This window comes from Salmo salar, chromosome ssa23, assembly GCF_905237065.1.
Source record: "Salmo salar chromosome ssa23, Ssal_v3.1, whole genome shotgun sequence".
NCBI lineage: Eukaryota > Metazoa > Chordata > Actinopteri > Salmoniformes > Salmonidae > Salmo > Salmo salar.
Window position 1 is genome coordinate 1813762 of NC_059464.1, and position 20895 is coordinate 1834656.

Genomic DNA, 20895 nt, shown 5'->3' on the forward strand with positions numbered 1-20895 from the left:
TCAACCGAATTTAAGAGTAAACGTTCTTGAAAGAAAACGTCAGAGTGTATAGGCCCTAGCAGATGAAACTCTCGAGATTCGACACAGTAGCGAGCGCGTGCCTCCAGTCCTTTGTTTGCACCTGTGGAAGGGTCTATCGATTCCATAGAGACTCCTGCAGTATCCTTGCTAAACAGCCCGGCGCTGAATTGTGTCTTGAGAGTGTCTTCGGAGTAGTTGAGTAAACACTCCATGATGGCCCTATAGGGGTATGTGGCACTGCTTTGACTGATTAGACGTTCACCCAAAGTCACATCCACTTGGGAGAAGATGGTGGCCAAGGGGTAATTAATGAGACTCACTTTGGCATCGTTTGCAATATTAGTACCATCTCTTTTGGTCACTTTTAGACGTAAATGCACCAAGGTGTTGTTGAGGTCCAGATAGTTGTCACCGTGGCCTGGTATGAAAATTCTATAGGACCGTTGTCGGTAATGGCAGAGAGTGGGGCTATCTCCACATAACTGGACCTATCTATTGAATGTTGGGTTAAGGGGGCCGTGAAAAGATCGAGCTCAGTCTTTATAGCTTCAGAGGACATGCGGTGTAAAAGAGCCATGTTTCTTGGTTCTTTTAGAAAATACTTCCGAGTATTCTTTTTGTCGTTTTAGGTCCAGACCTCCTCACTTTACCACGTCTTTGACTTACTGAGTTTCTTTTAACGGTTAACCTCTGCTTTTTAGGGGCAGGCCTGCGCCTTATACCTGGAGGTCTCTTTTTTGGTCTTCGAGACAACATCATAAGCCCCGAGCCTTCTTGATGCTCGGCATCTGGTGACGCCCTTCGGGTCATAGCATTGGCTACAACCTCACTTACTATATTTTTAGCCGCTGATTTTAAATGCGGTTTGGCTATGCTGAGGCCTCTCTTCATAAACGGTAAAACCATCCTAAAGAGGTTACGAAATATACCGCCTATCCCCGAACCGTACATGGTCGGGGATCCATGATAGCCGGGTAACCCATTACCCACTTGATCAACATAGTATGAGACGTAGCGGTTAGGGTCGAGATGGTGGTTTTGTTCCATAACCATTTTTAATTTATTTGTATTATGTTTATTAAAAAATATATATAAAATAATAATATATAATACTAATAATATATTATATATGTAGAGAGGCTTTGGAGGGCCTAAAGTGGAGTTTTACAATCGTTTTACCATAAGTAAATTCGATGTTTTCTTTCTGATCCATTTTAAGCTCAACCAGAATGTTCTCAATATATTTCTTGCTTACAGGTACGTAGTGTGGCTTGTCGTAGGTGACAGTGACTATCCCTCCATCCTTTCCCTCTATATGAACTGTTCTCAGGAGGGGCACACAACTGTCTCCTACCCTCTGATATGATATGATGTCGGTATACACAAATATGTTGTATAACCCTGCATGTATATCCGCAGGGAATGGGGTTAATTTATCTTTCACATACGTCCATTTATTGGGAACCAGCCCCAGCATGTAGGCTAAATTACCGGTGGTCTTTATACCCCTATCCGCAGTCCCTGAGATTTGTACACGTTTATGAATAGGGTTGTAGCTCAAGAGTATTTCCGTATTGTTCTGGGTTAGGAGTTCATTCAACTCTGAGACGATCCTGTCGACGGTTCTATAGAACCCTTTTTTAATCTTTATAAGTTTTGCAGGTTCCGATATCCTTTTGCAATAAAAATCCCGGTCCTTCTCTTTGATATTATACCAGCTGTGGGGGTATGTAATCTCGCTGAGACCTACTTCCCAGGCCTCGGATAACTCTATAGGCTTTGGAAAATTGGTTGTATAATTAGAACTTTGGTTCTTACTATATATGTGTGCAGACGCATTACTGGGGAGGGTCAGGTAGAAGCCGCTGTGTTCCATGATGCACTCCTGTGTACACGCGAATGACGTTGTATTTATCATGCCTGCGGGTTTAAGTTAACCCCCGATGCCTCCACCACATCTTGCTCTAAAACCCAACTGTTAAACTTTTGGGGACAGTTTTTCCAACGGACCAAGACCCATTTTTTGCCCCTTTCTCTCTTATGATCTAGAATTTCCTCCACGTGAAAGACTTTGTACCTTCTGTAGCTCCTTCTCGTAAAACGATCCCTCTATAAGCTCCCCGTCATAATCTTTTAATTTGTAGACAGGGGGTATGCGAGGTAGACATTCGGTAACGGTGAACACTTCGTCACTATAACCTTGCTCATATTTGTTGTCGAAAACACCCCTCAACTTTGATATACGTACCATGTCCCCCACTATGAATTTAAAATCAATTTTTTTCTTACGGCGAAGGGGGAACAAACCATACAGATTTTTAAAGACTTAAAAAGAGTTTTCATTAGAGACCTCTGCGGGCTTCATCCTTATACTCTTATGGTAGCTGTAGTTGTAACTCTTTACTAAATCTTGAACTATATCGGTATATCTATGCGTGTTGTGAGCTGTAAAATATCTCCACATCCGCTCCTTCAGAGTTCGGTTAAAGCGTTCGACAACTGAAGCTTTCAAATCCGAGCCTGTAGCAAGATGCTTCTTCATGAGTTTCTGAAAAGTATTATTAAAAAATTATTTTCCGCCATCAGTCTGCACTTTCTTGGGGACTCCTCCTTCCTTCAAGATAGAGTCAAAGGCCCTGGTCACCTCTGCCCCACTCTTATTTCTTAAGACCCTTACAAAGGCCATTTTAGAGAAAATATCTATAACCGTTAGCATGTATCGATTTCCATCATTTTTATCTGCATGGGCCTGCATGTCACATAGATCCGCTTGAAACTGGGACAGGGCATGAGTCGAAAAAACTATATTTCTTGTAAATTGTTTTCGTATAGGTTTATGCAGAGTATAAGCATCCTGCGCGGCTAACCAATCATCCACTTGAGCAACACCTAACCGGCTACCTGTTCCCTCGGCCAAAGCTCTCTGTAAACGCTCCTTACCCCCATAAGACCCAGCGTTAGAGGGGGTGTAATACACGTTTTTCAACATCTGCTCCGCCATCCTTCCTGCCTCTCTGAGGTACAATAACGTTAATGAGCCACTTTCAAATAACGACAACATTTCAGTTTCATTTTTGTATTTTTATTTTTGCAAACATCATGTATTACATATACAGACAATTTAGGATTCGTTGCAGGATACTTGTCCCCGTTTTCTCAATGATCCCAGCATGCAACACCCTGTATATTTGGTTTAGATTTACAGGCTTTTGTCGCTGAATTTTTAAAACACACACATCAGCTATATAAGTATATAAACAACAAATGTGATACATGTTACAATTAAACGGTGTTTCAAACAAATAAAGTAAAATCTTAGACAAGTTTGTTTCTAGTTCTTCAGAATCATCCACAAGACGGGAGACCAGTTGTGTCCATTGCATACTCTCGCCCGTATGTCGTACATGATTCATGATTTGCTCCATTTTTAGCACACGCTCTACATTAGCCCAGGTATTATGGGTTGTGTAGAATGATACATTGTTCACTTTATTTTCAATAGTTTGATGCATCACATTTGTAAGTTCTCTCAAAAGAAAAAAACGTATTTATTCTCTCTAACACCGTATGTATATAGTTCCCCATTGCTTTACATCTAAATAACAAATAGGTATTGTCACTCGGTCTCTGGGGTTTTGTTGAGCCAGAAAGTCATCACGTCCTCCACCACAGCTTCCCGGTATTTGTTGTCGTCCACCAGGGTGTGTCGGATTTCTTTGAGTTTCTCGTGGATGTAGATCGCCTCCTTCAGTTCATGTAGGAAAGCCTCGGTTACCCCGTAAACTCTGGGAATAGAAGGCACAAGACCCATAGACTCCAGTGCTCTGACCAGTGCAGGTATAAACCTGCAGGACCACAGTCTTTTCACCAGCTCCTCAAAATGGTTGAAGAAGTAGTATTTTGGGGGCTCGTATAAACATGGATGCCGGCGCTGGCTGGGGTGATTGATCTCACAACCGATGCATTTTTCACGTATATACTCTCCAATCACCACGTTTAAAAGTGTGGCTACAGAGGCCTTGATGGTGTCCACAAAAATAGTACTGACCACCCCATCAAACACATCCTCAGGCTGTGGACATGTAAGGGGGTGTCGAGGGTCTTGGCTGGGGGGAGTAGAATGGTTGGCTGCGAGGCATACAGTCCTTAGGGTCTGGCCCCCATGACGTATCAGAGTCCAGGTATGTTGTAGGAATATCCATGGTATATGCTGAAATGAAGAAGTGGAGGCTTTAAGGGACCTCCTTTTATTGTAGAACCAGGCCTTTGGGTGAGGTCAGGGCGTGGTTAACGCAGCCGCGTACTTAGTTTTCTTCGGGGGCTGACCCTTCTGAGGATGACCCTTCTTGGGATTGCTTTGAATCATAATCCTCAGGATTCGTATATATTATGCACTTCCTTAGCCGAACAATGCTCTGCCACTGTTGGCTCTGTACAAAAAGAACGTCCAACAACTCTAACATGCTCAATTCCATTAGATCCCAACTTTTAAAAGGAATAAGCATGCGCAACCTGAAATCCCCAGTCAGGCCACCATCACGAATGTTTTGGTTGCGGGTTTCCTCGTTGCTGATATAGAACTCCACGCAGCCACATGGAAGTCCATTCTTTCTCTGTATTTTCACCCTGTGAAATACTCTTCCTGAGGAGTCTGGGGTACCTTCCCAACAGGTCTCGTAGCCCGTGAACAAGCTATACCCCTTGGTGATAACTCTCAGTTCGGGACACAAAACCTTGCGAAAAACCGCCCAGTCTTCAGCCCCATAGTCCACTCCTAAAGTCTGGTCTGTATATTCTCCAACTTCGGCTACAGTATAGAGTTTCACTCTACGGGCCGGGTAATCAAACTGATACCCCCAGTGCTGTCCATTAGACATCATCACTTGATCTTTCAGTGCAGTTGCGGGCGGTATTTGGGTTCTACACACACATAGAAACCGCTTTTTTGGCGCGTCGTATATTGTTGCTTTATACTGGGTCTTTTCTCTGTTTCAACCGAGTTCCTGCTTCCGTTGTTATGGTCATCACTGCTTTACCAAAATCCATGTTTATTTTTAAAATCTTGTTTAGTGTTCTGGGGCCGCATGTGTGTCTGGGGCGTATTTATAAGACGTCTGCCTCCAACACATAACCCCCCGGACATTCGTAATTCATAGACAACAACCATAAGAGCAATAAAATAGGGGGGTGTGGGGTCATCCTCTTTGAAATGTTCAAACACAACCCCCCAGTTCAATGAGGGCCCTACACATCAATCATCATGACAACTTCAAAGAGATGCAATATAGATATAACACACACTCTAACACGTGACAGAACAGGATAAAACTATATGACCCTAACCACGTGACACCTTCCCGCCAGGATGTCCAGACCGGATGCCCTTATTTGGGCATGTACGACCCAGCCTGACCCAGCCTTCCCTGTAGCTCAGTTGGTAGAGCATGGTGTTTGCAACGCCAGGGTTGTGGGTTCAATTCCCACGGGGGGCCAGCACAGGAAAAAAAAAAAAATGTATGAAATGAAATTTATGCATTCACTACTGTAAGTCGCTCTGGATAAGAGCGTCTGCTAAATGACTAAAATGTAAATGTAAATAGGGTCATAAATCACGATTTTGACTGATGCTGTCTCCTTTATTCTCTCTCAGGGCCCATAAGGCTCTGGTCAAATGTATGCACTATGTAGTGAGTAGAGTTCCATTTGGGATGCGACTGCTGTGTTATTTTGCTGTTGGCCCAGCTGTGCCGTTTTTTTTACCCCATATTTTCAGGAATCGATACATAACCATGATACATAGCCATTTGAAAAATAAGAAATGTTTCATTTGTTGGATAAATACAGTACTGTTCAAAAGTTTGGGATCACTTAGAAATGTCCTTGTTTTTGAAAAGCAGACGCCTCACAAGTCCTCAACTGGCAGATTAATTAAATAGTACCCGCAAAATACCAGCCTCAACGTCAACATTGAAGTGGCGACTCCGGGATGCTGGCCTTCTAGGCAGAGTTCCTCTGTCCAGTGTCTGTGTTCTTTTGCCCATCTTAATATTTTATTTATATTGGCCAGTCTGAGATAAGCCTTTTTCTTTGCAACTCTGCCTAGAAGGACAGCATCCTGGAGTTGCCTCTTCACTGTTGACATTGAGACTGGTGTTTTGTGGGTACTATTTAATGAAGCTGCCAGTTGAGGACTTGTAAGGCGTCAGTTTCTCAAACTAGACACTCTAATGTACTTTTCCTCTTGCTCAGTTGTGCACCGGGGCCTCCCACTCCTTTTTATATTCTGGTTAGAGACAGTTTGCACTGTTCTGTGAAGGGAGTAGTACACAGTGTTGTACAAGATCTTCAGTTTCTTGGTAATATCGCGCATGGAATAGCCTTCATTTCTCAGAATAAGAATTGACTGACGAGTTTCAGAAGAAAGTTCTTTGTTTCTGGCCATTTTGAGCCTGAAATCGAACCCACAAAGGCTGATGCTCCAGATTCTCAACTTGTCTAAAGAAGCCCAGTTGCATTGCTTCTTTAATCAAGACAACAGTTTTCAGCTGTTCTAACATAATTGCAAAAGGGTTTTCTAATGATCAATTAGCCTTTTAAAATGAGAAACTTAGATTAGCTAACACAACGTGCCATTGGAACACAGGAGTGATTGTTGCTGGTAATGGGCTTCTGTACGCCTATGTAGATATTCCATAAAAAATCTGCCGTTTACAGCTAGAAAAGTCATTTACAACATTAACAATGTCCACACTGTATTTCTGATCAATTTGATGTTATTTTAATAGACAAAAAACATGATTTTCTTTAAAAAAACAACGTCATTTCTAAGTGACCCCAAACTTTTGAATGGTAGTGTACACACAACATAACATGTTCCACATACACACACTATTTATCCCAGAGCAGATTACACTTTCCATTTATTTCCCAAAGTTGAACCAAAGTTGATTAGTCCTGTAAGATCAGGGACCTTAAAGGACTGACACATCAATCTAGACTAACTGTGGATCCTCTCCACTTGCAAGAGTGTGTTGTGTGTGTGTGTAGGGGTCTCTGACACCGTACCACAAATTGCCAATCATAAATCCCACCGGTCTCTTAATTTCTCTCTCCTTCTCCCTTTTCTATTCTCTCTCTCTCAATCCTTATCTCTCACTCCTTTTCTCTTCTCTTCCCTCTTTTCTCTTCTGTCCTCTTAACTCCCACACTTCTTTCTCTTCAGTCACATCACAAATCATTTTGTCAATGAGAAAATAGACATTTAAAATGCAGTTAAGTCTTGTAATCAGATTTTGTTTTATGATTTATTACATTTTTCATCATTCATGTTCATTGAAATAAACCAAAAGGTAGGAGAAAAATGTATCAAGAACAACCCAGTCAGTGTAAATCAGAATCTCGGGCTCGTTCAGTCAGTGGAAGACGTCCGATTGTGGTCAAAGTTCAACCAGTCTACCCAGTCGAGTCAGTTACAGTATCCCTTCTCCTTTCTGAAGTCAGAGGCTTAGCAAGCAGCTCGGACGTGTCTTATATCTCCACAACTCTCCGGGTGGTATCATCTGGTGGCTTATGTTATTGGTATTTTACATCTAGATCTAGAGATTATAGATCAGTAGTTATGACATGCTAAAATCTCAGAGCTCAGTTTGAATGCAGTTTCAGTTTGTATCTCCCCCCAATTCCCTCTCCTCATCCCCAGGTTTACAGTTTCAGTTTGTGCTCAAGTATCAAGCTAACCCAACCCCTTTCCTCGTCCTCCAAGCATATTCAGAGATATTATGAAAAAAAACCAGCTCAGCAAGATTGATATAAAAATAGAGTAGTGTTGATTTGTGAAAATAGTGAGCAAGTAAGTTTCCACTGCACATAGACAGACTGTCCTACCTATGGACCCATATGGGAGCATTACTAAGAGTCATGAACAACTAAGTCTAAGTCCCAAATGGCACCCTATTCCTTACATAGCGAAATACTTTTGACCAGGGCATAGGTAGTGCACTATATAGGGAATTGGGTATTAAAAGTGTTAATTAGTCTCATTAAATATCAATGGTCATCCACTACCCCATGATGCCGTAGATAAAGGAGATGGTGATCATGGTTTTGCATCTCTATGATCGCCCATTGCCATCATAATTACAGAGATGACACCTTGTACAGTAGTAGCAGCAAGTAAATGTCTATGTCCCAAAAGGCACTTTTCCCTTCAAAGTGCACTACTTTTGACCAGGGCCCAAAGTTGTGCACAGCCAATCTTTCTCACCATGTATTTCATTAACCTTCCTAGAAGACAAAGCAATATGATGCTGTAGAATTACCAGCCAGGTCACCTGTGATACAAGTTAGTATTTGACATCCATCATTATCTGATATGACGTGGAAACTGGCCACTAGGAACTACAGTGAGCGCTGTTACTCTAGTGGGTTTTGCTTTTGCTTAGGCATTATAGACAGGGATGGTGGGTAGGCATAGGCGTCTGCCTCTGGTGTCAAAGGTTGTTTTTGATATTTTTGTTTTAAGCCTATCCTAAACCTTAACCCTTACCTTAACCATTCGTACTTAATGCCTAACCTTGAGATTTCGGAGTTAATGCCTAAACTTAACCCCAACCTTAAAAATGTGTAGTTATGCCTAAGTATCTTAAACACTGATTAAGGTACAACATTTGACATTTGGAAGAACTTAGAAATTTGACATTTGAGCACTAAATGGATGAATGTCTAATTCTGACGTGAGACTGTGAGAGCTAGTTTAGAATTACAATGTATAGATACTGTTCTCTCCATTCCACGTGAATTATTATGAACAAAACGATATAGCCGCACAATTGAACAGATCAGATAGTGTGTGAATTATACAAAGTGCTGAAACAAAACAAAAAAAATCGACAATTACTTGAATATTTCATCAAACCACTACTCCTCCAAGTTCATTAGCCATCTGACTGGCATCCATCCAACATTGCTTTTCAAAAGTTGATGGCCATTCTATACAATACATCTTTGTCCCTCTTGCCTACTCTATGAAAGATTGTCACCAAAACTATTATAGGTCATATAGGGCTATATAGTGAGTTACTTTGTGCAGTAGGAGGGACAAGGAATTCTGGTACTCTACAAAAATATACTAGAAAACAGTAACCTGTTTGACCTGTCTGTGGATCCTCCATACAGCAGTGTCCTGGGACTCTGTTGGGTTTGTAGGGAGGACTGAGGGTGCGTCCTTAATGGCGTCTTATTCCCTATGCACTGTAGTGCTCTATTTTACTTTACTCTACCAGAGCTAGAGCACTATAGTGCACTATATAAGGAATAGAGTGCCATTTCGGAATAGGGTGCCGTTTCGGATATCGCAACCTGACACGTACAGTACATGGACGAGTATTGCTCAAGCTCATGCACTAATACCAGCCGTATCTGGCTCTGACTGCACAGTCCAGTACACAACTTTGGTTTAGGTTTCATTTGGGAAGAAGAGTCCCGACGGGTAGTTAGGGCTTGAAGCCAAAGTTTTGTGTTGCTTGAAAGTGTTGAAAGAATAGAAGCATCGGGAGGTCTATTTTGGGCCTGTCTTCTGTCTATAGCCAATCAGCGTCTGAATAATAAGAGTCAGTTGATTGGATTGGATACAACATGAGAGCTTCTGATACACATCCTCAAAAGCCAACAGCAAGCTCCACCTTGAGAATAATGCTTATATGAATGGACCTTGATAGACGTGGCTAATTCTGGATAGCAGGACTGTACAATACAGTTTTAAATGAACATAAACCACTGTAGTATAGTCCCTACCACCATACACTTCTTGATTCCCATTCAAAACTGGAGTGGCATAAATCGGTGTAAGTAAAACAGTAGTAACACAACCTAACCTAAGAGAGGGTCTGATCTGCTACCGTATTACTGATATATGTCCAATTCTGTCAGGTGTACAATTACTGTTGTGTTGAACCTAAATGAATGACCCATGTCTTGACTATGGTATTGTTTTCTTGTTATTATTAGTTTTCACTCGTCTTTTCTTAAAACTTTCTCTAACGTGCATAGTTCAGATATGAAAAGCAGAAAGAACAAGGCTTGCGTCACAAATGGCATCCTATTCCCTACATATCTATAGGGCACTGGTCAAAAGTAGTGCACTATGTAGGGAATAAGTACTATGGGTTCCTGGTCAAAAGTAGTGCACTATGTAGGGCAGGGCTGCCAAACCCTCTTCCGGGAGATCTGCTGTCCTGTAGGTTTTCAGTCCAACCCTAATTTAGCAGTTCTGATTCAGCTAGTTAAGGTCTTGTTGAGCAGCTAATTAGTAGAATCAGGTGTGTTAAATTAGGGTTGGACTAAAAACCCACAGGATGGGTAGATCTCCAGGAAGAGGGTTGGGGAGCCCTGATGTAGGGAATAGGTACCATTTGGGACGTAACCATGATCCATCCACTCTATTTCCCACCCAGAGTTTTTCTACTTCGTGGTGACAAGTTTTGCAGTCAATAATCTATTTCTACAACACATTTCATTCATTTAAATGATGTTACATAATCCCCTCCGTACTGTAATTAGACATTTCTCCAAGTGCTGTCTGTCTGCAAAGAGTCCTTGTGGGAGAACAGGTCGCTAATGTAATCTTCCTTTGTCTCTCTCCATTATTCTATTTCTCACTATTTCCTCCTTTGGGTCTGTTAAGGGATGTCCAATGGTATATCTTCTTTAAGCAAACTCATGGCCGTGTTCATTAGGGCACTCAATGTTTCAAAACATAGGCAATGGTAAACGAACATTTGTGGTTCCTGTTTGTCTGTTTTTATTCTCTTTTGGTGCCTAATTAACCTGGCCGATGTCTTGATTGATGTCTCCTCAGCCAAGGTGATGACTGGAAGGAGTCTTAACAGCGCAAATTATATACCCCATTTTTGGTACTGTACCGTACTTTATCTACGTGATGATTGATTGACTTTACCGGCCAACTTTAATCTCTTCTTATCTTTTTTTTCCTTCCTCTTTTCTTCCCACGTTTCACTTATTTCCAATGTTTGAAGGTTTTTGGTAAGACTGTCTTTCAGTGGGTCAATACTACAGTTCTATATTATACGGTCTTTAACCTCAGTCATACAGCCAACTCCCATTGTAGTATTATCAGCTGAAATGTAGCCTAATATACAGCTAAGGCTACTGCTCTTTTGTTAGCCAATCTTTAGCTTTTGGGCAGTGGTTAATGGGTTAATTTGTTTGACTTTCAAGTGTAGCCGAGTGTAGCCCCTTAATGCAGTGCTTTGTTCTATTTCTGCTAGATTTTGGTGCGAGCTAACCTGTAACTGTCAATGTTGCTGCCTGGTCTGCCATTCAGCTGTGTGCAATAACTGGAGCTATCTAAATCAATCAGATTCCCTGTTCAAGACAAATAAATTGCTAGAGAGTGATTTAGACAGCAAACATTGTGTTTTGTTCACTTGATAGTGAATTGTGCCCACTAATTGTTTTCTATCTACACTACCATTCAAAAGTTTGGGGTCACTTAGAAATGTCCTTGTTTTTGACATCAAATTGATCAGAAATACAGAGTAGACATTGTTAATGTTGTAAATGACTATTGTAGCTGGAAACAGCTGATATTTTATAGAATATCTTCACAGGCGTACAGAGGCCCATTATTACATTTACATCATAGTCATTTAGCAGACACTCTTATCCAGAGCGACTTACAGTAGTGAATGCATACATTTCATAATTTTTTTTGTACTGGTCCCCCGTGGGAATCGAACCCACAACCCTGGCGTTGCAAACACCATGCTCTACCAACTGAGCCACACGGGACCTGAGCCACACAGGATTATCAGCAACCATCACTCATGTGTTCCAATGGCACGTTGTGTTAGCTAATCCAAGTTTATGATTTTAAAAGGCTAACTGATCATTAGAAAACCCTTTTGCAATTATGTTAGCACAGATGAACACTGATTAAAGAAGCAATAAAACTGACCTTCTTTAGACTAGTTGAGTATCTGGAGCATCGGCATTTGTGGGTTTGATTACAGGCTCAAAATGGCCAGAAACAAAGAACTTTCTTCTGAAACTCGTCAGTCTATTCTGGTTCCGAGAAATTAAGGCTATTCCATGCGAGAAATTTCCCAGAACAAGAATAGACTGACAAGTTTCAGAAGAAAGTCCTATGTTTCTGCCATTTTGAGCCTGTAATCGAACCCACAAATGCTGATGCTCCAAATACTCAACTAGTCAAAAGAAGGCCAGTTTTATTGCTTCTTTAATCAGAACACCAGTTTTCAGCTGTGATAACATAACAGCAAAAAAGTTTTCTATTGATCAATTAGCCTTTTAAAATGATAAACTTGGATTAGCTAACACAACGTGCCATTGGAACACAGGAGTGATGGTTGCTGGTAACGGGCCTCTGTACACCTATGTAGATATTCCATAAAAAATCTGGCATTTCCAGCTACAAGGACATTTCTAAGTGACCCCAAACTTTGAATGGTAGTGTAGGTTCCCAGTAATATAACAAAAGCTACTTTCATAATATCAATTGTTTACTTTCTAAGTGATTCAAATTGTATAGAAATGCAAAATACACAATGCACATTTATGCATTTAATCACTGTATTCTTCCAATTTGAAGGTTATGTTTCATATATATTTCAAATAGCTAATTAGCTGCAGGCAATATTTATGGAAAGCACCTTTAAAACTACAGGTGTGCATATAGAAAATGTTTAACTAAACATCAGTAGGTATCCAGTGTTTCTATTTCCAACACACTCTCCCTCTTTGACCGACTCTACAATACAGGGCAGTTATAAGAATCCCCCAAAATACCCTCTTGATCTGTTGGAAATACTTCACACACTTTACTAAGAAATGTATATATATTTTTTTATAGCTAAGATATTTCCTAATAGACAATGAATATTGCATTATGTAAAGCTCCTACCTCAAACTATCTCATGACCAAAATATTTCAAGTTTTCCTAAAGAGAGAGGGGTCTTTTTATGACCGTTCCTGTTATTCCATGCTATGAGGAAGCTGTCTCCACTCCTGGCTGTTTCTAGTCTGACTAGAGTGATTTCCTCTTTCCTTATGGCTGTAGCGTGATGCTAACAAGTCATGGTTTTTATATGGCACTTGCATTACTCTGCATGTATTCACATGGAAAACAACCCGCTAGAACTGAGTTACAAGAAATATATTGTCAAAGGTTTAAGGTCATATCTCTGATTCTCTATGATATAACCTCTGGTCTAGGCCGACGGTGGCCTCGAGTCTCTCTAGCTCCCTGTCCATATCCTCCTTCCCCTCCTCATCCTCTTCCTCATCCCGGCTGATAAAAGCCAGCTCATTCTCATAGCAGAAAGAGTTGGCGGTGGGCTTAGGATCCTTGTCCTCCATCTCCGCCATGTCCTTGGCACTGCACTGGGGGGTGGACGGCACCTCAAAGGTTTTGTGGAAGTGAGCGTAATCCACTTTGTACTGGCTCTTCTCCTCGAAGACGACAGGCTCAAAGCGGTGACCCCACAGGATCTCTGAGGACAGGTAGGAGCTGCGAGCTTGCGCTGTCATGGCTGTGGCTTCCACCATCCCTTCAAGTATCACCACTATCTCAAAGTCGGACAACTCTAGGTCTTGCTTGCTGATGCCAAACAGGGGGCTTTCCTCATCAATCTCGTGCACAATGGTGAGCGGGGAGACCAGGAAGATGCGGTCGATGCCCGTGTCATACCCTACGTTGATGTCGATCTGGTCCAGGGGGATGTACTCACCCTCCTCGGTGATGCGAGGCTTGATGAGCTGGGCCCGGACGTGGGCCTCCACCATGTGGCTCTTCCTCAAGTTGCCCACCCTCCACATAAGGCACAGCTTCCCATCACGCATGGCGATCACTGCATTGTTGCTGAACAGCAGCGTCTCTGCACGCTTCTTTGGCCGCGCCATCTTGGCTAAGATGGCGCCGATCATGAATGAGTCGATGATGCAACCGAAGATGGACTGGAAGACCACCATGAAGACAGCCGAGGGGCACTCCTCCGTCACGCAGCGGAAGCCATAACCAATGGTGGTCTGGGTCTCCACGGAGAACAAGAAGGCGGCCACGAAGCTGTTGACCTGCAGGACGCAGGGGCTGAAGTTATCGTCTCCACCGCCCGGGTTGTCCATATCCCCGTGAAGCAAAGCGATGACCCAGAAGGCCAGGCCGAATGCCAGCCAGGACACCACGAACACCAGTGTGAACATCAGGAACATCCAGCGCCAGCGGATGTCCACACACGTGGTGAAGATGTCTGACATGTAGCGCTGCGACTTCTCGTCCATGTGCGAGAAGTGCACATTGCACTGGCCGTTCTTGTTCACGAAGCGACTGCGGCACTTGCGGCGCATCGTGTGGATCTTGCCGTTGCCGAAGCCGTTGCCCATTGTGACAGCAGGCATGGCACCGAGACGCAGGCCTTCTTCCTCCGAGGACACGATGCAGTAGCTGTGCGCCCCGACCACACTCATAACCGAGCCAGACTCAGCTAGTGGGGCACCAGAGAGTCGCTGCTCCAACTCAACAGACAGAGTGGTAGTCGAGATGCGGGAAACAGCACTGGGGATCACAGGAAATGGGTACAGGCAGCTCCCCCCTTCTGCCAAAACAGATCTCTGTCCAAGTGGGCCAAATGGGTCCTAGACACACCCTTCCTGACCTGAGGAGACGAGAGAAGCCAGAGGTTAGTCTACTACACACAGGATCCTGATATTATCTACTGTTTGTATGATAAAAAAAGGAAACAATTGAAATATCTAAAACATTGATGTGTATTCTATATGCAACACTTCAATACAAATGAAGCTATTACACGCAGGCCATGTTAAACAACACCCCTTCCATTCTGCCTCAAAGACTCATCTACTCAGCGGCATTATTTTAAGTGTTTTATCACTACAATGGTGTGGTGCGTAGTACTCTATCACTTTGGGCTCGGTGTGCCTTAGTAGCAGCTGATGTTGCTAATTAAACCAAGATCACACTCTTTCTTGTGAAAATTGTAAGCAGCCATTCAGCTGGGATCCCGGTCTTGAGGCTTATAATAGTAGCTATTAAACTCACCAGTAGACTAGCGTTGTGTCCCAAATGAAACACTATTCCCTTTATAGTGCACTACTTTTGACCAGGCCCTATAGTGCACGAGTCAAAAGTAGTGCACTATATAAGGAATAGGGTGCCATTTGGGAAGCATCCTAGATCTAAACAACAGATTCACTTGCTTCAGGATTGGGGGTTCAATTCCATTTGAACTCAATCAATTCATCACCTAGGTTTTTATTCAATTGGGAACTGGCAACCGTTTTCACTATGCATGTTTGTATATTCCTAAAGTTGAATTGAAACTCATCTTCTGAATTGAACAAACAACCTTGGATTTGGGATTATTATAGATAAAGTAAGACCCGTTGTACTGTAACTGTAGTAAGCTAATAAGGCATTTATGAGTGACATTCTTTAAGAATCAATTGGTATCTAATACCATTAAAGGACCTGATTTAGGAGTAACCTCCCACTACCACCCGTCACCAGCACCCCCTGGTCTGGCTCTGGCTGTAATATAGTCTAGTGGCTGAGCAGTGTGATTTGTCTCTCTAATAATAGCTGCCAGTCACATTGAGCCCCCTTTTCCACAGCTCAGACTCTGAGAGCTCACTGCGTTCTGATGGCATTTATTTTCAACACAAGTACTGTACAGACCATTTTATTTCAATGCATCTCCAGCACAGTTCATGTCAACGCAGCTAAGCAGATCATTTCAGTGAAACAATGTTTTGACCCTTAGGTGTTCATCAGGTGCTGAATACGGAGACAGAACTGATACCATATTGCAGTGAAATGTGTAGCGACACAAAAAGTAGGTTATGGCATATGGACCACATCGCTATTGACTGACCTCCTTACTAACAGGCACCTCTCTCGTAGTCTCTCTCTCCCTCTCTCGCTCTTTCTCTCTCGTAGTCTCTCTCTTTCTCTCACTCTCTTTTTCTCTTTCTCTCTCTCTGTCGTATCCTCTCCTACTCTTTTTCTCTCTCAAGTCTCTCTCTCTCTCTAGTATTGACCAACCAGGAGTCTCTGAAAGGGAACCTGATTTGCTGAGGTATTGTGGGACGGCTCAGTGTAAGAGAGTGGTTAAAGGAGTCACCATGGAAACAGGTCACCGCACCGAGACTGAGGGCTGCTGAGATTGGGTGCGCAGTGTTCTGTAGCTATACCTAAGATGTGGTAACTTTGGGGGCTGGTTTGATCGCAGGTGTGAGGTGGTTCGTAATTTCCTAATTGGTGTTGTCTCAGTACACAGTACACTTAAAATCATCCGGGGGCAGTCCTTCCTTCCCTCCCTCTTCATTATCTCCTCCTCTCCTAAAATATGGGTATAAATCGATTATTTTTAACAGGAGTAACTGGCCTTGCCCGTCTTGGTGTCTTGCCACCCTAAATGAAGTATTTCTGGTTCCCTTCAGGTGGCAGAACAGTCAGGAAGAGTTGCCCCCTTCCTGTGAGCATGGTTTGTGTCCAAATGGCATCATAGTCCCTATATAGTGCAATACTTTTGACCAGAGCCCTCTATAGAAAATAGGATGCCACTTGGAACGCAGCCCATGTACAGAGAAACCAACCAAAAGTGAGAGAGACTGAGGAAGATAAGCTGGAGAGGGCGAGTGATGGTGAGAGTGAAGTACTCTAATGGAACATAGTGAAACCAGAGAGAGAGAGTGAAGAGGTGAGAAGAAAGGATTAAAAAAAGGATAGAGGTCAGGGAAGACAGGGAGGCACTGTGGAAGGACACAAGGAAGAAGAAAGGGAAGAGGAGGCAGAAAACAGGGGGGACCCTTAGGACTGTAGAAGGGAGGGAGAGGGAGAAATGGATACTGGTCTAAATAGAGCTTGTCTGTTTCGTCAAATGTCTGCCAACAAATGACTCCGCTATCTCTCTGATAACCAAAGAAAAACCCTGTGCTGCTGTCACCGTGGTTATTGCTCTCCTCTTGTTCTGTACCTACCTGCCAATAGACATTTCAGTATCATTTTATTAATTTTACTGCAGTGGGCGAAATCAGGGTCACACAGAGTGTTTCTTGGTAGTCTTAAACAAATCTACTTTGACACAAAAGTATACACCTCACACACATGCTTATGGGCAAAAAAAGAAGACACTATGTCAGATATAGAGTTGAAATGTATTCAATTTTGAGTTTGCATCCTAATATTACATTTTATATGCATCACAGAAGACTGAAATATAACAAAACTGTTTAACATAGAAACACTGGATTTTCTGCAACAAAAAAATATAAAAGTGTATTAATTAGTAAATATATGAATGAGGCCACTAGGTCATTTGACTGCAGGAAGGGGCTACAGCCAACAGGTACAATGTACTATGATGCCAGTATGCATGAATAGAATGGCGCCAGAGGAGATTTATGGGCTCCTAACCAATTGTGCTATTTTCTGTGTTTTCACGTTGTTTGTAACTTATTTTGTACATAATGTTTCTGTCACCGTCTCTTATGACCGAAAAGAGCTTCTGGATATCAGAACAGCATTACTCACCTCGAACTGGACAAATATTTTTTTTTAATGAGTCGGATGGGAAAGATTCACTCGAGATACCCGACCAGGCCCAAATCCCATCATTTGCATGAAGAGAAGACGCCGATACAGGGGAAGAAGGTCGGGGAGCCTTGTGAGAATTCGTCAGCGAGTGGGTAACCCGCCTCTACCATCTGTCCAATTGGGCAACGTGCAACCATTGGAGAATAAACTGGATGAGCACCCCGTTCAAGACTATCCTACCAATGGGAAATTAAAAACTGTAAAATGTATTGTTTCACCAAGTCGTGGCTGAACGACGACATGGATAATATACAGCTGGCTGGTTTTTCTGTGCATCGGCAAGACAGAACAGCTGCCTCCGGTAATACATGTCAATAACAGCTGGTGCTCGAAATCAAATATTAAGGAATTCTCTAGGTGTTGCTTGCCTGAGATAGAGTATCTCATGATAAACTGTAGACCACCCTATTTACCCAAGTAATTTTCATTTATATTTTTCGTAGCTGTCTATTTACCAGCACAAACCGGTGCTGGCACTAAGACAGCACTCAATGGAGGGAAACTTAAATCCATTTTACCTAATTTCTACCAGCATGCTACATGTGCAACAAAAGGGGGAAAAAATCTAGACCACCTTTACTCCACACACAAGCTCTCCCTCGCCCTCCATTTGGCAAATCTGACAATAATTCTATCCTCCTGATTCCTGCAGGAAGTACCAGTACCAGTGACTCGCTTAAAACGGTAGTGGTCAGATGACGCAGATGCTAAGCTACAGGAGTTTTTGTCTATCACAGACTGGAATATGTTCCGGGACTCGTCTGATGGCATTGAGTAGTATACCACATCAGTCATTGGCTGCATCAATAAGTGCATCGATGACGTTGTCCTCACAGTGAGCGTGCGTACATACCCCAAACAGAAGCCATGGATTACAGGCAACATCTGCACTGAGCTAATGGGTAGAGCTGCCGCTTTCAAGGAGTTGGACTCTAACCCGGACGCTTATAAGAAATCCCACTATAACCTCTGATGAACCATCATGCTGCAGGAGGGATTGGTGCACTTCACAAAATAGATGGCAGCAAGAGGAAGGAAAATGATGTGGATATATTGAAGCAACATCTCAAGACATCAGTCAGGAAGTTAAAGCTTGGTCGCAAATGGGTCTTCCAAATGGACAATGACCCCAAGCAAACTTCCAAAGTTGTGGCAAAATGGCTTAAGGACAACAAAGTCAAGGTATTGGAGTGGCCATCACAAAGCCCTGACCTCAATCCCATAGAAAATGTGTGGGCAGAACTGAAAAAGCGTGTGCAAGCAAGGAGGCCTACAAACCTGACTCAAACCTGACTCAGCGTTCAACACTATAGTGCCCTCGAAGCTCACCACCAAGATAAGGACCCTGGGACTAAACACCTCCCTCTGCAACTGGATCCTGGACTTCCTGACAGGCCACCCCAGGTGGTAATGGTAGGTAAATGTAGGAAACAACACATCTGCCATGCTGAATCCCTCAACACGGGGGCCACTCAGGAGTGCGTGCTTAGTCCCCTCCTGTAACTGAGTGGCCAAGCACGACTCCAACACCATCATAAAATTTTCCAACGACACAATAGATCACCGATAACGATGAGACAGCCTATAGGGAGGAGGTCAGAGATCCATAAGTGTGGTGCCAGAACAACAACCACTCCCTCAATGTGATCAAGACAAAGGTGATGATCATGGACTACCGGAAAAGGAGGGCCGAGCATGCCTCCATTCTCATCGACGAGGCTGTAGTGGAGCAGGTTGAGAGCTTCAAGTTCCTTGGTGTCCACAACACCTACAAACACACCAAGACAGTCGTGAAGAGGGCACGACAATGCCTATTCCCCCTCAAGAGACTGAAAAGATTTGGCATGGGTCCTCAGATCCTCAAAAGGTTCTTCAGCTGCACCATCGAAAGCATCCTGACTGGTTGCATCACCGCCTGGTATGGGAACTGCTCGGTCTCCGACCACAAGGCACTACAGAGGGTAGTGCGTATGGCCCAGTACATCACTGGCGCCAAGCTTTCTGCCATCCAGGACCTCTATACTAGGCGGTGTCAGAGGAAGGCCCTAAAAATAAAAAAAGTCTCCGCCACCCTAGTCATAGACTGTTCTCTCTGCTACCGCACGGCAAGCGGTACCGGAGCGCCAGTCTAGGTCCAAGAGGCTTCTTAACAGCTTCTACCCCCAAGCCATAAGACTCCTGAACAGCTAATCAAATGGCTACCCGGACTATTTGTATTGACCCCCCCATGTTTTTTAAGCTGCTGCTACTCGCCGTTTATTTTATATTATCTATGCATAGTCAATTTACCCCTACCTACATGTACATATTACCTCAATTATCTCGACTAACCTGCACCCCCATACATTGACTCAGTACCGTGACTTCCTGTATATACAGTATATGTCACTCTCTTATGTTCACTCACCAGATGGTATTATTATTGTGTACCGGCGTGTAGCCACATGGAATTGTCTCGTTCCTGGTTTTGTTGTTTTATTAAACGTTTCACCTGCACCTACTTCCGAATCATAGCTCCATTATTACAAAATACCATTTTTCAATTTTTTATTTCTGTTATGATCACTCTTTTAATGTCTTAGAATCATAAGAAACAAATGTTGTTTTTGTTGTCGTAGGAGACTTGGTAAACAAGTTATGTATTATAGCTTGAAATCATGCTTAAAGAATGTAATGTTGCTCTCTACAGATATAAAATAGAACTCAAGGGTGGGCCTCTGACAAAAATAAGTATTTTTCAAAGGCCCACCCTTAAATGAAATGCATTACGCACATTTTACAGAGTGAGAATTTAAGTCCAATTACACTGTTCCTGTGCAACACGTAATGTTACCCAACATTTACTTGCCCCTTTTTCGACAGTGAAACTGTGAGATATTTGCCATCTGAACCTGATCAGCCGTATGAGATGGCAGAGTCACACGTAGCTATATGCAAAGACTGCACTATTGCCAGATGACTCGCAGATCATATGAGTGTTTTAATGCCACGAATAGACACACAGTGGTGTTAGATGTTGCACAGTAGAGGGACAGGACAGGAGCTGGTCTATGGCTGGCCACTGGAATATACTGTATATTAGTCTATGGCTGGACATTGGAATATATATTCGTCTCTGTCTGGCCATTGAATCATGGCAGGCTAGACTAGTTTAGAACAGGCCTTGTACTTAATGTCACTCTTCTCTTTAAGGGTTTTCTGATGAAGTGGGGCTGAATATTGT

General features: G+C 42.9%; 1 protein-coding gene across 1 annotated transcript in view; it reads right to left on the reverse strand.

Moving 5' to 3' along the window:
• Nucleotides 1-12608: 12608 nt before the first annotated feature.
• LOC106583924 (ATP-sensitive inward rectifier potassium channel 12-like) overlaps nucleotides 12609-20895 on the reverse strand; it is a 36510-nt gene continuing 28223 nt past the window's right edge. Inside the window, exon 2 of the mRNA XM_014168595.2 lies at nucleotides 12609-14712. Coding sequence (XP_014024070.2) covers nucleotides 13235-14524 — 1290 coding nt within the window. The 5' untranslated portion in view covers nucleotides 14525-14712 and the 3' untranslated portion in view covers nucleotides 12609-13234. The remainder of the gene's footprint in view (nucleotides 14713-20895) is intronic.